General features: G+C 41.9%; 1 protein-coding gene across 1 annotated transcript in view; it reads right to left on the minus strand.

Annotated features, from left to right (window-relative positions):
* Positions 1-311: 311 nt before the first annotated feature.
* mybpc2a (myosin binding protein Ca) overlaps positions 312-17,314 on the minus strand; it is a 45,089-nt gene continuing 28,086 nt past the window's right edge. Inside the window, exons 13-30 of the mRNA XM_034539002.1 lie at positions 15,101-15,206; positions 14,304-14,473; positions 13,058-13,223; positions 12,489-12,595; positions 12,372-12,401; positions 11,647-11,786; positions 11,251-11,410; positions 9,794-9,898; positions 9,484-9,672; positions 9,210-9,344; positions 7,795-7,962; positions 7,313-7,401; positions 5,582-5,777; positions 4,473-4,612; positions 3,468-3,627; positions 1,804-1,940; positions 684-870; positions 312-405 (exon numbers count right to left, since the gene is read on the minus strand). Coding sequence (XP_034394893.1) covers positions 371-405; positions 684-870; positions 1,804-1,940; positions 3,468-3,627; positions 4,473-4,612; positions 5,582-5,777; positions 7,313-7,401; positions 7,795-7,962; positions 9,210-9,344; positions 9,484-9,672; positions 9,794-9,898; positions 11,251-11,410; positions 11,647-11,786; positions 12,372-12,401; positions 12,489-12,595; positions 13,058-13,223; positions 14,304-14,473; positions 15,101-15,206 — 2,420 coding nt within the window. The 3' untranslated portion in view covers positions 312-370. The remainder of the gene's footprint in view (positions 406-683; positions 871-1,803; positions 1,941-3,467; positions 3,628-4,472; positions 4,613-5,581; positions 5,778-7,312; positions 7,402-7,794; positions 7,963-9,209; positions 9,345-9,483; positions 9,673-9,793; positions 9,899-11,250; positions 11,411-11,646; positions 11,787-12,371; positions 12,402-12,488; positions 12,596-13,057; positions 13,224-14,303; positions 14,474-15,100; positions 15,207-17,314) is intronic.

Here is a 17,314-nt window from a genome sequence, read left to right on the forward strand (position 1 = left end):
AAAAAACATCCAACAGACGCACAACAGACAACACAGGGAGCCGCAATGGATGGAAGGCTGTTTTTATAAGTGCGTTCAGTGACAGGTCCACTTCATAGATAAGAAGGATCCTCCTGTGTGTGGTCACAGCGGGGCAGTGCTACACTGTACTCAGCCAGGATGTGACAAGGTGGCAGCTCGCTGTAAGAATGTGTGGCATATTACTGATGTGGCATTCGTCACGGCGGCGGTGAGAGGCAAGTGTATAGGAAGAGGGGGTGGGGGGTGGGGGAGTGATCTATTTTAATCATATTTATTCATGACTATCCCATTATACATAATCCATTACTATTCCTGTTCGACTGTATCCTCTGCTGCTTCGCGCTGTCGCTCATTTCTTCGCCTCCACTCCTTTCTCTTGTACAACTGTGAAGAAAAAGAGACATTTAAATCAGCATGAGAAGCCAGTAGATCATCCTGTTTAAAGAAACTACAGCACTCAGAGTCATCTGTGGCTCTCCGAAACTTTAACTGACAAATACAATAAGGTGATTTATTTTTAGCGCAAGCGGGCTAGAGTTCCAACTGAAGCTTCACGAGAAGAGATCAGTCGAAGGACCGAGGAGATGGAGATTTGTCACGCTGAGCTTTATTGAAGAGCCTCTGCTTTGATACTGGTGTTATGGAAGGGAAGTTCAGCATACCTCGAACCTCGAGCCTGCACTCCACCTCGTCCTGTCCGAGATCGTTGATGGCCCTGCAGGAGTATTTTCCCCCATCAAACATGCTCGGCTTGCGGATATTCAGAGTCAACACGCCCTGGTTGTTCCGTATCATAAACCTGGGGTCTTCACCGATGATCATGTTGTTCTTCATCCAAATGATCTTTGGCTGAGGAGGAGGGGGAGGAGGAGGAGGAGGAGGAGGAGGAGGAGGAGGAGCCACATTTGGCGGGATAGAGGAGAGGAGGAAGGAGCACACAAACAGAGCGAGGCATGAGGGGAGGCGAGAAGAGCTGAGGGAGAGGTGAAATTAGGTCAACATTTCGGCTTGATAAATCTTTGCCGATTCCAAAGGATAAAAAAAAGAAGAAAAAAAAAAGTGTGAAAGATCTTTTTGTTCCACCTTCTGTTCTTGCTTCCGACATAAAAATACATTCCTGCTGCAAAGGCATCACAATCCTGTCTGGGTTTGCCTTATAAAACCACCCAAACTGGCGTTCTGGACTGACTGGGAAGTTGGTGGGAGCTATGGGCAGCAACAGAACTATGATGCGGGTGGTGGGATTATTATTATATTCGGGTTGTCCGAGGAGCCTGGCATCCCGGTGTCAGTAACAGAAATGGGAGGAAGTTGTTGACATGAGGAAGGAAAGTCAAATGAGTAACTGGCAACCAGCAGCTGATGAGACGGTTAGCTAAAGGAGGTGAGGTCATGCACTGCAGATAAGAAGTGGATGTAGTCACAGTGATGTCACCCATTAGTTTGTTAACTGCTGTTTAAGAGCTTTAAATTCGCCTATGTGACACGAGAGGGTGGAGGAAAACCAAACGCTCAATAAGACATTTTCATGCAGCAATTTGCTTCCATGACATGAAAACAAACTGTGAAAGGATTACAGTTCAAATACGAACAACTCCCAGACCGGATAACGGTGTTGATGCAATCTGTCAATCACAAGTTAGTCTCGCCCTAAAACATACGCTACTTTATCAGTTATTTTACAAACAATAATCTACTAAATGAACATGCTGTATTGATGAATACTTGAACTCATGTTTACAATGTTTAGAAGTCAAGTGTTTATGGTAATGTTGTAAATACCTTTGGGTAGCCACGGACAGCACAGCTGATGGCTGCAGCATAACCTGCAATCACACTTCTGTCCACCAGGGGCGCTGTGAATTTGGGGGAACAGTTCACCTCCATCTCTTTGAAAGGTGGACGGTTATGGGACAAACCTGGGCAGGTGGAGAAGTGTAACACGCCTCAATTTGTGTCTTACTTTAAAATAGCACACACAGCGCGGTGCAGACCCGTGTGAGCTTCAGGTCCATTATAATTAAAACGCTCTCCAGCACAGAATGCATTATTCACCTCGAATCAGCGTGCCTTCATTTGGTTGGTGTCGGAGGACGCGTCTAGTTTCCTTACATGAGGTGAATGTGTTCGCTGGTATTAAAAATGGATATTCACCTCTTTTACCTATTAATGGGTTGAGATGAAAGATTGTATTTGCTCAAGGATATTCTAAAAATAAGGTTGTAGTATTGTTTCAGTATTTATATTTACTGTCTTGTTATATAAAAGAGTTATGTTAACATTCATCAGGAAAACGATGACGATAATGTTTCTTGTTTACTTGCTATCTTTGATGATTATCTGTCACATCGCTGATCAATGAACAACATGGAAGGTCACCTCGAGCAGCCTCAGGCGCCACCCTGATGAAGGACGAGTAACTAAAAACATTTGTGGTGAATAAATCACGGGGCCTTTTTTCATTTCCCAATTCTTTACATCCTTGATACCTTCCCTCGCCTACTGTCTTAATCTCGCCCACCGGAGATGCGAGTGGAGGAGGCAAGGACAGAGGAGTCGCCTTGGAAAATGTCATTTTGAAAGGGACGTAAATCAGGTATGAAGGTGGAACAGTGGCATCATCTGTCCATTGTTTTGTTATACTGCTGGATTTCATGATCTCTGTCAGATGATCTTATATATTTACAATAGATATAACTACAACTTATGAATATCAAAGTAACAGCTACATTGGAGTGCTCGAAAAATATTTATGACATGTTTTGATGGACATGTCTCATAACCCCATAACAAACCCTTTCGAGGTCAAATCCGTTGAAGGATTTGTGTAAAACGTCGACTGAGATGCTTCATCATTGACCAACTGTTGTGTCTTTTTACCGCTTTGGGATTGTTTCGCCTTTCATGCCACATACTGACACAAGCAAATTTCAATTAGCAGATTACTGACTTGTGTTTCATTATGATGTCAGGTGGGTACTATAATCAACGATCCTCACAATTTTATAGGCCAGACTAGTGCTTGGAACAAAAAGGAGTTGTGTCTGGTTGGCTGCCACATTTTCTGGTGGAGTAAGCAAAGGCAACAACACAACAACAGCAGAAGCATTTGGCTGGTGGCGTACGTTCATTTCCCAGCCTCGTTGCTTTCATAATCCATGGCCAGTATTAAACGTTATATAACACTCCGTCAAAGAATTTTTCAGTTAAATATAATCAGTGTGAATTCATTTTCCTCTAAATTACATCCAAGTAATTAATCACAGCTAAAAACTGTTCTAAAGTTATTACTGTGTGCTATAGTTGAAAATCATATTGGTTTGTGTTTTTATTCATTTTCATGTGTGTAATTTTGATCCCGATACCTTCCCCTTTTTCTGCATTGTTCCCTTTACATATCATTGTAGTGCTCGGCTCTGTGAGGGGTGCGGGGGGAGGGGCGCTACCTGTTTTGCCAACGATGGCGGTGTTCTCGCTGATGCCGGCCTCGACGCTGAGGCCGCAGATGTTTTCGCTGAACACTCGAAAGAAATACTCGTTCCCCATGACCAGGTCGGGGACAGTGCAGCTGGGCCTGCGGTTGTGCTCGAAGACCGTGAACCAATCCTGATGCGGGACAGAGAGAGAGAGAGGGAGAGAGGGCGAGAGAGAGAGAGAGAGGGAGAAAGAGAGAGAGAGAGAGAGAGATAGAGAGAAGCAGAAGTTGAAAGAGGCTTATAGCTGAGGTTGAGAACTTCATAAGCTGAATAATGTCCTATCCCCTGGTCCAACTTCCTGTCCAATCATACAACATAATGAACATTACAGTAGAGTGAGGCTTTGCCGTTTGTGACTAATTAGCAGCCATTACGAAGGTCCACTGGATGCTTTCTGCCTCAAAAACATAAAACCAATCTGTGCCACAAAGACACAGCGCTCAATTATTTGTGCCTTCACTGAAGATTGCAGTTTTAAAAGGGTGAGCTTTGTAATTTCTTTCAACCTGGACCCTATTTTCCCATGTCTCTCTACCTGACTAATAACAGCAACAACTTGGTCCAGGATTGTGGGAGAATGCTGTCGCTACAGGAACGTCCCGTTTTGTTTCCTGCTTGTTAATGCAAAATGTAGTAAACTAGCTTGTCATGCAGAGCAGGAAATAGTAATGTGAGAACGCGTTTTGGATTAGACACCAAAGACAGAAACATTGTGGGTAAAGGTGAAGCTGAACAGGAACTGCCTCACTGTAATGTAATCTTGTACAGATTATGTTAATTCTAGTTAAGGATTAGGTTTTGAACAACTTGATTTTTTCAGTGACGGCTCTTGCCGTCGGTCAGTGCTCATCAAGCAGATTTTAACCGAACACTATTTACTGTTCACAACCTCTGCTTCACAGTTGCAGACCTCCGATATGACTGCCAATGAATTACATCCCTGAATCCTCTCCTCTTCTCCCCCGCCATGCGTACCTTAGTCTTCATGTCGGCCTTCTGAATAGTGTAGCCGATAATCTCACAGTTGCCGTCGTCTTTGGGCGGCTTCCACTCCAGCGCCGCATTGAAACCCCACACCTCCGCGACATGCACGGCAACGGGAGGACCGGGCTTTTCTGGTGGGTTCGTGAGAGGAGATGTAGATAGAGTTGGAGGATTTTGTTACGCAGCTCGTTGAGATAACTAACTGTCTCCCTTTCTCGCGTCGTCGACGCAAAGGCGAGCTTTTAGGTGGACGGATTGATGAAGTGAAACAGTAAAAAAAAAAAAAAAATCAACATTCGCAGTGGGAGAGACTTGGCAAAGATTGACAGAGTTGCAAAAGACAAAGGTTCAAGGAAAGGTGGGGATGCATACGAGAATAAACTGTTGGTGTTGAACTGCCAAACTGAGAAATAGTACAGAGCAGAAGAATGCATTGTGTTTATCATTGGTCTTTCTGTGTGGCCGGCGCAGTACAGAACTACTGTACAACATGGGAGTGTATTTGTCATTAATCTTCCTCTGCGGAGTACAGTAGGAAAAGTGAGCGGCGCGACTGTTTCTGTAATCCTTCTTGTTCTGTCTCCTGCTGAGAGGGTGCCGATCAGAGGAGTGCAGCCTCCCATTAGCTCAACCTTCTCAGCGGAGGAAGTGACAGAGTAGCCCTCAAAATCCAAGGCTAATCCCAGTCTACACGCACATAATCCCAGTGGAGCCCCGGCAAATAATCTGCCCCGACACCCTGACCTGGGGAGACGAGCCCTAAAATGAGGAATGAGCTGGCGGCCGCGGTGGCAGTGCAGGAGCCGGGATTAATAAACCAGAGGGAGGAATCGGCGCTTTGATGATTTGCTACTTTGAGCCACAGATCCCTGGGAGTATGAAATGAGGAATTATCATCAAATTTGAAGAAGAAAAAAAAGAGAAAAACTCATGACATGTCACAGATTTGGGCTCAAGCCATCATCCCCTTCCGAACAGGTTATTAATCGTGTGACTTGTGAAGTATAAAGCGCACACGCACGGCGTTCTGATCTAAAAGAGGGAACAGGCAGCACAAGTGTGCGTCCGCAGGTGGAGCTGAGTTTGGTGACGGGACTGACCTATGACCTGGATGTGCACGTCAGCGCTGTCCGACACGTTCTCAATCTGAACGGACAGCGTGTACTTCCCAGAGTGGGTTCTCTCTGCCGAGCGGATGAAGAAGATGGTGTCCACGTGACTGGTACGAATTCCCACGGTTTTGTCCTCCAGGAGAACGCCATCTTTGGACCAGGTCACGACAGGGTGAGGCTTACCCTGCAGTCATTTGAAAGGGAATCAAATTAAAGTACTGCGGAAGACATGTTTACAGGGCAAAATAAACAGAATAACATGGTGCGATAGGTTTGCCAGTTGGTTTTGTGATTATTGAGGTAACATTTAACAACGTAAACATTCCTAAATGTTTTTAATTTTACGAGGTATTATGCTACCTCATGTCAATACATGAGGTAGCATAATACTACCTATATTATATATAGAGACATATTATATATAGAGACTCTCTAGTAAAGGGGCACCATGGATCAATATCCATGGTGCCCCTTTACTAGTGTTATTTTACACATATTACTTAGTTTATTAGTTTGTTTATTTCTTTAACATATTCGTAGCAAGATAACATGCGATCCGATCTCAGAGAACCTTTCCAAACGAGTCTTCCTTTATTAGTCATTTGCAAAGATGTCTTCCAAGCTTTGGCATTGAAATAGTTTGGGGCGTCCTTTTCCAGGTAAACATGTCTCAGCTTTAGTTAAACCGCTTGTTGCCTCAGTGTGAAAGCAGCAGTTGAACATTCTTCGTCCAGCTCTTGGATAAGATGACAGAGCTCTTTTCTCCCAGGAGAGCGTCATGTAGCCACGTCCTCCGTCTCAGAACAGGCTTTTCATCTGCTTCTTCAAAAGCAAGTAGAGCCATGGCTCCCTTTTTCTTGTCTATTATTATTTGTAACAATGCCTTCCCCTTTGCTACTTACGGTTAGCTTCTTTTTACCAATGTCATGTTACAGGTTGCTTTTAAAAAGCTGTAATTCTCCTTGTGGCCTTTCTGTTACCGCAAAGTTTGAAGATCTGATTTGCTATTTACAAGAAGAAAAAAATGCCCCGTCACATTGCAGCTATGTGATTATTTCACCGATCCAACACATACAAATAAAGTGCATGTGGACATGACATACAGAAATGAGCAACCATATATCTGCTGCTGATATCTTTTGACTGTCGTTTTGGTCCATTTTAGTTGTTTTACTTCAAGTAACCAATTTTGTGTGGATTATAATGTGACTTTTGTTTGAGTGAGGCTGATAATCTTTAATTAGAGTTTAGTAAAACTAGGTTTAATATAAGTAAATACAGATTTTTTTAATGAAGCAGAAACAAAAACAAATCTGTTTTGTAAATTTAAGTTTAAACCAATAGTTAATTAATTAATTCAATTTGCTTACCCAAATCAAAATTAATAAATTTGCATGCAATGTCATTTCCTGTTTTGGGTTCAGCATGTTTTGGCTGTTGGGTTTAAAAATGAGATCTTTCTTAATTTTAAGACAAGTTTGGTGCAATTGATTTAAAGGAGAACCATGATCAGGTTTAAAAAAGGATATTTGTTGGTGCAACCCAGACTTTGTTAGAAAGACTTCAAAGTCTGAAATAGCCATTTACTAAAAGAATGATGCAGAGGAAACCAAGTAATCTTTAAGCACCTCGTATTTTGTCACTCTTGGCGTAACTGGTTTTGCTAAGCTTTTGCAAATAGAACAAGAAAACCAAGAGCTTGGCCAGACTCAGACTAACCTGAAAGGGGATGACCAAGTTCACCTTCTCGCCCACTAGCCTGATGAGTTTGGTCCTCAGATTGCGAGGCACGCGGATCTTTGGATTCTCTGGTTGGTAGACACATTAGCGACGGAGAAGGAAAAGATTAGACTAGAATTGGAGTGGGTGTTGTAGGGGGACTGTACATATATAAGATGTACAGCATGTGCATCTTTTACATGCGTATTACTGGGAAGACCCAGTGGAATTATTCTTTTTTGGATGCAGGATGTGGTTAAGAAATAATCCATGTATAACAGCTAAGACCCAATGCTAAGCCTTTTAATTAGACGTTGTTTTTTGGCTGAACATCGTTACTGACTGGTACCAAAGCTGTGAAATGTTCGAGCTCCGTCATATGTCTGTTAGTTTGATTTTTAGCTACGCAGAGAAGTGTGGTGCATTTTAAATTACGACCGTTCAGTTGAATGTCTGTCAATCATGATGGTTTCTTCTCTTACCCACGATCTCCCTGATGGTGACGGCCTGGGAGAGAGTGACGGGGGGGCTGCGTCCAGCGATGTTGACCGCCACCACTCTGAACAGCATCTTCTCCCCCATTGGGAGACCCTTCACCCTGTACTGGTTCTTCCCCACTGGTTCTTCGTTGGCTTGCACCCACTGATCACCTGAGAAAGGATCCGTCAAGGAGCAGGTCAGAAAACCAGAAACAATCCCTAAAAACACGGGAAGATTTATCGCTCAAAATCCAAAGTGATTTCTGAAATATTGGGTCCTTGCATTCAGAAGTCGGCAAAAGTAGACATATCTCTAGCTAACAGATTTCACCAGCTTTGGTTGAAAACACTAAATGTAGCAGACTCCAGCCGACTGGTTATGGAATGGGAACCTTAAAAAAGGGGTCTTGAATATGCACATGGAGACTACCCCAAGACTGAGGCTGGCCAAGACTGAGCAATACTACACTGTAGATATGTAGTCAAGAATTGGGCTATATGTTTCTTAACATAACCTGTCACAAACTAATTTAATGAAATGCTATTTGGTAGTGACGTAATGCCTGGTTGCTATTGCTCTTATTTGGAGGTCCTTGACAGACCCGTTGCTTAGTTAAGGTTGCTATGATTTGGCAGTCGCTAGTTGGGGGAGGAGTTTAGCTAACGTTGACATGTTTATTTTGGCTAGTGTATCCTCCTTTAGCATGGCTTTGTCTTGTTAGCTAGTAAAAGAGACAAAGACAGTTATCCTGGAGGAGGATGAACATCAACCAAAACCTTGACCTTAATAATACAGGTTTGTTGAGCATTAATATCCAATTTCTTTTAACTTTTACATTTATTACAGCGTATAAACTCTCTAAAAATGCCGTAAGACCAAATGGACAACACAAAAATGAAAAATACTACCAATATTTCACATCAAAGCTATTCATACCAGCAGCAATGTGAATTAGCAGCAGTTGCGGTACTTTTTCAATAAAAGGTTTGAATAGATTAGAAAACTTATCAAACAACTTATCAACTGTCTATTTGAGTATATACTGATTGTATTTTCTTATGGTAAACAGTTACAGTGTAAATGTCACGGGCTTGAACATTGAAAGGTAATAATGGAAGGATTGGATCTGACCTGTTCTGCCTTTGTCAACGTTGAAATGAGTAATTTTAATCTTTGTTTGGACTGCGGAGCCTCATTGTTGTTGTAGTTCGTGTTGGAGAACTTCATTGGTCGATGCATTAATTACCGGTGCAAAATCTCGGAAAACTAAGTGAGGAGTAAGAAATAACGTAATAGTCATGCTCTGTGTGAAATTACTCTTAACACAAAGAACATATTGATGTTATCGCACAAATTAAGCTTTCACTGTGTGTACAGGCCTTTACTATGAAGTGACAGACAGGTTGCGTGTACTTACTTCCTTCTATGCAGTACTCAATGATGTAACCGTCGATGCCGCCTGCTCCGATTTTCTCTGGAGGACGCCACTTGAGTGCACAGGTAGTGTCTGTCACATCATCCACCGTGAGACGAGTGGGCTCGCCGGTGGGGGCTGAGAGAGACAGGAGCTAATTAATACGTTAATACCCAGTGTAAATGGGATGGGAGGTAGGTTAAGCTGCCTCAAAATGAGCATTGTGTGAAAAGCCTCTGTTAATTAACCATTCTACTAATGATAAATGGCAACGCACCAATGGGCATGAAGGGCTTTGAGTTTGCGCTGGGCTGAGAGATGCCAATGCCGTTGACTGCAAAAACTCTCATCTCATAGAGTACACCTTCGATCATCCTCTTAGCCTCATATGTGGTGGACTCGTAAACATCGAAGTTCAGCTTGGTCCATCTGGATGAGCCAACCTTCTTCCTCTCCATCAGGTACCCTGGAGGAAGAACATACGGGAGTTCACATGTGATGAACAGAGTGGATACTGAACTGCTGTTTTCTCCAGGGAGGTCGACATAAGATCTGAACGTTAGCCGCTGTGTAAGTTTCAGGGGTACCTTTAATGGGAACTCCGCCGTCAAATGCAGGAGGGTCCCAAGTGATCGTGCCAAAGTCCTCGCCAACTGATGTGCATTCGACATTCTCAGGAGGGTTGGGCACATCTGGAGATGCAGGTTAGAGTTGTTTATGGAAAGATAAAACAGAGGGAGAAAAGAGAGAAGGCATGATTATGACATAAGTGTTTTTTATAGGCAGTACAGTACTACATTTGAACATCACATCCTTAGCTTTGCTTTGACCCTAATTCAATTATTCAGATTTGTCTTTCACACCACTGGTCATACCCACTTACCTGTCAAATTACTTTGTAGTGTCATATAAGTCATTTAGCAGCAGCAAAGATTTAGCCAGTTACGACAAATCAAGTGTACTTTCACATTACACTGCTTACCGTAGAGAACGGAATCGTATTTCAAAGCATGATCTAGTATTGTAGATATTTTATTATGCGTTGAAAACATTCCAGCCATTAGTTACTGTCAGACCTTAATCCTGCTTTCATCAAGAGGAGACTCCCCTGGTTACAAAAAGAAGTCAGATTGTGTAGAAATCTATGCAAAAATGACCTCAGTAAACATTGAAAACATGAATGTGTGGTCTCAGTGGCGGGTTTAAGTCTTCTTCAATACAGCATGATGTTAATTTAGTACATTCTGGTCCCGTTTAGATTAAAATAGATCATAAATCAAAGTATGCTTCAGGGATTGGCTACCTTGTGATTGGCAGGTCGTTACCTCAGCGTTGTCCGGTCTCGGTGCTTTATCTCTTACACCGTTTGTTTTCAGTTCATTAAGTTAATTGGAACATTTTGGTTGGCTAAGAAAATATTTATGATAAATATATATATATATATATATATATATATATATATTCTTTTCTCTGTCTTGACTGGACTTCAATCAGAATATCTGGTCTGCTTATGTGGAGCCTAAAGGATGCTTTCATGAAGGTGAATCATGTCTAATTTTATCATACAGCTGGCCACATTCCAAGGCATAGATTTTTCAAACATGCAGTATTATTTTATTAAGTGTTTTCCATTATTTTTTGTCTATCTGAGAGTCTAACTCTGAATCGAACCTTGAAAGTTCTCTGAAATCCTGTCTGCCTTAATCGGTATCAACCATGCTAAATCAATTCTCACGTCTTGCTTTAAATGCCCCTTGCTAACCAAACATGTACAAAAATTAAAGCAGACTGTGCCAGATCATCTAGCTGATGACAAATTACAAACTGATAATAATTAAATAATGAATATTTAATACACATTCAGCACATCTTTGTTAGCTGGCATTGGGATGTACCTCAAATTTAGATGGCACCAACCATAACAATTTTTCACTTATTTCATGATGAAAATTTCTGTTCAAGAGCAGAGGAGGAGCAGGAGAAGTAGAATAGGAGCAACAGAAGAGAGGTGAAAAAAAGGCAAAAGTGAGAAAAAGCCACTGACCCACAATCTTAATCATGAGTTCAACCTTGTCCTCTCCGGCGGGGTTAGTTACGGTGATGGAGTAGGGGCCCTCATCGCCTTTCTCCGCCCCCTCAATCACAAAGGTGCTCAGGGTCTTCGTCGACTCCACGCGGACCCTTCCCTCGGCCTCGGACACCACCTACCGCGCAGGGCGGGACAGACGGGAGACACGGACAGAGCAAACAAGACTGCTGGAGAGAGTCCAGTCGCATGACGACACCGCTGCCACGGGACAGCGGATTCAACCTCTCGTCATGTTTCATTCTTCTCTTGTGCTGTTCAGTGATTAACGTCGGCACGCTCTGATTGACGCACAAAGGTAGAGAGTGTGTGTGTCTGAGGTGAACGGTCAGAATCCTCTCTTTTCTTCCTCACCTCGTCTCCTTTCATCCAGCACACAGTGGGCGCCGGCTCGCCTGTGATCTCAACGTCGAGGCGAAGTTTGTTTCCGGCCACCACGGTGATGGTGTTCTTGCTGCCGGTGCCGCTGGTGTCCAGGTGTATTTTGGGAGGGTCTGTCGTGGTGAGCATGAGAGGAGAAGACAGGGGGAGGGAGGTCATTCAGGTGAGAAGCATAACATACTGTCCAACCTGGACCTGATAGTGCCGCTTTGGTCCCACTGCATGAGACACCTTTCATACTCGACTGTCTGTATCTTTGTACCGCGTCAAAATCAGACGCAGTGCAAAGATACAGACAGTCGAGTATGGATGGGCCAGACAAACACAGGACTTTCAATCAGGACACCGCTGTTAGTGTTTTGTGTAAATTCAAGTCAATGTTTCCGGCACTTTTCTACTTTTTTAAAAGACTCATAGTTCAAATATGCGTTAACATTGAAAACTGCAATATTTCTATTTAAAACATATTTCTTAACTTAACTTCCTCTAAGTCTGGTGAGCAGTGTGCACCAGTTGTCATAACGGATTAGCATTAAAGCTATAAAGTCAATAAAGAAAGAAAGAAAAGTGACCTCAATCATATTGACACTAGGTGTGCTGCTTAAATCCAACTTAATATTGGACCTTATTATCAGCCCCTCACATCTATACATACACTGTAAAGATGATGATGTGGTTTGAAATAACAATATACTTACCTTGTCTGGGAACATAATCGATCTTGATTTCTGAGGGGTCAAATATATGAATTAGTCTTATTCAGATATGGTCAGCTGGTCAAATGCTTCACGTTTTGGTTTGCGTGGCGCTCTCACCCAGGAAGTTGAGTTTTGCAGAGAGAGAGAGCGCGTATCCATCAGGGACAAACGTATAATCTCCAGCGTCCGAAGGCTTCACTTCATCAATCATCAGCTTGTGGGTCCTGGGGGCATGTTGCCAGATGTTACCAAGGAGACAACACTCGTTGTGACCAGCAATTATGCATCAGACTGTTGCCGTGGCAACATGCTCCACGAGGCAATATCGCAGAGTGAGAAACATACTAAATGGCTTTCACCTTGTGTGACCGCTGTTGTCTTGGCGTATCTCCTGCCACTGGCGGCTCTGATGGAGGGATTACTGAGCGAAACCCTAGACCCTAGGGGGGTGTACGATGTGCAGATGAGTGTGTGTGTGTGTGTGTGTGTGTGTGTGTGTGTGTGTGCACAGATTGCAGCCTATCCTGCAATGGTAATATTTTGCCAAACCATGTGTTAGGCAGTGCTTATTGTGATAGCTATATGCTTGTGTGTGTGTGTGTGTGTGTGTGTGTGTGTGCACATGATGCCTCTGACAGTGAGCTCCAAACAACATCCTTTTTGACATTCAGACATTGATTTAATACCTTCCAATGTGTGTGATTTTGATGCGATCGCTGGGCTGGACTTCCACGCCGTCCTTGAACCATTTCCCCGTCACCTTTTCATCAGACACTTCGCACTTGAACATGGCCTGTTCAGCAGCCTTCACTGTCAGGTCAGCGATGCTCTGGAGAACCTCCAGCTCCTTATCTGAAGCAACATAGATCGGTGTGTCTATTCAGCAACAAGCATTTCTTCTTCATCAAGAAAAAGAAATAGTTTGATATTTTGAGGAATTATCATTATATCTCTTGTGTTTAAATTAATATCTTGAAGATTTTAAGTAAAATGAATGTCTATAAAGTAACTCATCTATCGTCAAATGAGGTACCACAATGGTGACTGCTGATGAAAGCCCTTAGATTTGCCGTATTTTGAGGGTAGGCGGAGACTCATTGAGAGAAGCGGCATACAGTTTTTTAGGCGACAAATAAAACGATAGACGATGAATGATCAACTGTTTGATGTCACACATTTGACACTTTTTGGATATCTGGGAAGTGAGATCCAAAAACATAGCTGCAATTACATTATTACATAAAATCGCCATAGGTGAGAAAAAAAGAGAGATCTTTGAGATCGTACAAGCAAAAAAGTCTTTATAGCTGCTTCTTATAGCTTCATACTTAACAAACACACATGGCTATGAACTGAATTATTACCCAAAGCCCCGAACCATTCCTTTAAAATGACTTGTATGTTACATTTGATATAATGAATTGAATACATTGTGGGACACGATGATAATGTTGCTCCATCTTATTCAGGAAGTCTCTGCGATCTAGGTTGCAACACTGCGTTCATATTGATCAGCTTGTGTACTAAGCCTGGAGGGTCCACTGAGGACAGACATTTTCTCACGCTCTAATCAATTTGAGAGACTCGTCTGGCTCTAACTGTAGCGCCTTCGATAGCCTGATGTCTGAGGGGTGAGACAAGACCCAACCATCAATTTGGGAGGTGTAGAAGAAAATTAGCATGACGAATAATGTGATGGACTACTGATAACACGGGATATTTGAAGTAATATCAATCATGAGATGAGTAATGGCTAATTTATTGCTTCCCATGCTTGTCAGGAAGGAAAACATCAACATGTGCTGATGTGTAACTAACTGTCCCCTTAAGCTCCTAATTAAACAGCCATGTCTGAAATACTTGTTAACAAACTTTATACAGCAGCTGGTGACCCGCGAACATGTATTCTGACTTTAACAGTGGAACCAGTACCTTCAATCTCCAGTTCTGCCTTCGACTCGCCGCCGTTGGTGAGCGCATGATACATTCCAATATCCTCCTTCGTAGCTTCATTTATGATCAAAATGTGTCTCTTCCCGTCCTTTTTAAACCTGTACTTTGAACCTGCTGTTTCCCTGTTTAGCTCAACTCCATCCTTCATCCTGACGAGAGACACACACACCACACACACACACCACACACACACACACCACACACACACACAACACACACACACACACACACACGCGCGCGTCAGAGGAGGGAGAGCTGATTGACATGTCTGCAACGTTCTACATGGCTAGAGCCTTCAGGGATCACAAGACTTTGGCCTATTTTCAAAGCGATGCAGAAGGAGAACATTTTCGCAGATCTATTTTAGTTTTTTTTTTTAGTATTGTAAAAAAAAGAAAAGTTATAAAAAATGAAGAAGTCAACAATATATTTTTTTTCAGTCATATTGACTGCTGTCCTGCTGAGAACAAGCGCTCCTTCTGTGAAGACAGGCTACTGCATACTGGCTTTTGAAACTAGATTATCATGTCAAATTCCAGAAGACTGTAACACTCCAACATAAATGTAATAAACTACAGCTGGCCATGTAATAAATCTATTACTTGAACTGAAAATACTACTATATGAGTTTTGCCAATATTTCCCATCAGACTTTTTATTGTTGTTTTACGGGGCCTCCGTTTACTCATCGATACAGGATAATATCAGTAATAATTAGACCTCACCGATTATTAAATTAACAATGCATTTCCTAATGAACTGATATACTGGCTCACCATTTGACATTGGCTCCTTCCTCGGACACCTCCACCTCAAACTCCACCTTCTCTCCCACCACGGTGTGAACGTCATCCAGCAGCTTGGTGATGGTGATCGGAGGCTCTGAAGACAAAACCCAAAGCTTTGAATCAAACTCTGAAAACAGCAAAGTCATAAACCTGGTAGATCTACGGGAAATCACCAGAGGTATACTGAGGAGGGTGAAACAAGTGTGGTGGATGAACAGAGCTGGTGTTCCAGTCGAGTGAGTCAGGCTTTTGTTTTGTACAGTCAATCATTGTTGGAGTCCGGCTGAATTCTAGCACATGCAAAGTCTTGATTTCCAATAAAGTATCGGCTGGGTCCAAATTAAGCACAACACGGAATAACTTTAGCTTACTACTACGGGATGTGAATCCACATCGTTGTTTAATATATGGGTTTATCGTGACAATATTAGTTATGCGATGTTTCGTTATGGTTGTAAACCATTTTGTTTAATTTATGACTAAAAACTAACAAAAAGGGACATTAAAGTGTTTGTTTTACAGGTGTGAAGAGTTTTGTCTGATTTTGAATTCACTGTTTATCAATCAGCTTCATTAATCGGAAGCTCAAGTTGATCATTTCATCAGAAAAAACATGCTTTCATTTTGAGTTTTCAAACTTACAATCCAGATCTAGACACAACAGCTATAGTTATTTAAATCAGCTGTATTTTTGTATTTTCCCTCCTCTGCGGAAGGGTGGAAGGTGGCAAGTATGTGAGTGTTCTCCATAAGTAGGACAGACTAACACACAGAGAACAACGGACTCCTAAAATCTGTATCAGTGCCACAGCCGTCTTGCAGAGGTGGGAGGCACCTCGAGTCTCCTGAGGGGGTGGGAGTCACACAGTGTAACCACATGGTGTGACGCTTGATGCTCAGCTATTTGTCATCGTCGGCATCCAGTCGTCCCCTCCGGGCATCTCAATTCTCTTCAACCTCAGCTTTAAAAGAGAGCCACAGAAACATGTACAACGTGACTGAGCTCGATGGCTTCGGCGTAATTTGAGATCATGTTAATGAAAACACCTTCAGGAGATTTACTGAGTAACTACTTACCGTTTAGGAAAAGTGAAGCAGAGCGACTACTTAAAGTGACACAATCAAGTAGTGTACATTTACTCAACCCTACCTCGTGTTGCTTCTAGAGCTTTGTGAGAGTTGAATTTTATGCCAATCGCTTCACACAACACGGCAAAAGCCAGCGTATTTTTTTATTTTAGTACTGTGAACGCTAGTTTATGGTTTTGACTAGTTGTCATCTACCGAACTCCCCACTGCCTTCAGTAATATCAAGATGAATCAGCAGCAAGGTGCTGATGTAGATGATGTATATGTTTGCAAACTGGCATGGATCATGTTTGTTATCGACACAAACAACAACATGAAGTGAACACACACACACGGACACACACACTGTAGCTGCATGTCTGTGGTGAAGAGCTTGCCCTTTCGTATGGCCTCTGATAATGTAAAAGCAGGATGGGCAGCAGCGAGCACACAAAGTAAAGCATGGGATTAACGTAGAAGCAGTTGACCTAATTACATCTATTAAAACCTCTCATACTCACACACACAAAGGACAGAGATGAGACCACTGAGGTAAGCACAAGAGACTAAAACAAATTATATTATATTATATAATACAATATTATATTATATAGTATAATATAATATGATATAACTTAAAATAAAATTATATTATATTATAACATATAATATAGTATAATATGATATGATATAACTTAAAATAACACAATATTATATTATAAAATATAATATAACATACAATAATAGAATAGAATATAATGTGTGTCTAATAAAACTAAGAGTAGTGATAGTAGTACATCATTATTGTCATTATTATTCATTATTAATATTATCATTATCATTATCAACAATATAAGAAACATTGAATACTTGTACTTGAACATTTTGGTATAAAATATAAATATACCCTATATTACCACATTATGTTAATATTTAAATTGAACATCAATCAAAGTGACCTTCAAAAACTCACATATCAGTCAACCTCTGATAAATGTGACAGCCCATAAATATGTAAAGCACAACAGCAGGGATACATGACAATAACAAAGCAATAATTTCACTCATTAAGAATGAGTGAGCAGGCATGCTACTGTGTGGCGTAAAAGACACACGGAAGGGAACAGAACTGTC

This window comes from Cyclopterus lumpus, chromosome 8 (genome assembly GCF_009769545.1).
Source record: "Cyclopterus lumpus isolate fCycLum1 chromosome 8, fCycLum1.pri, whole genome shotgun sequence".
NCBI lineage: Eukaryota > Metazoa > Chordata > Actinopteri > Perciformes > Cyclopteridae > Cyclopterus > Cyclopterus lumpus.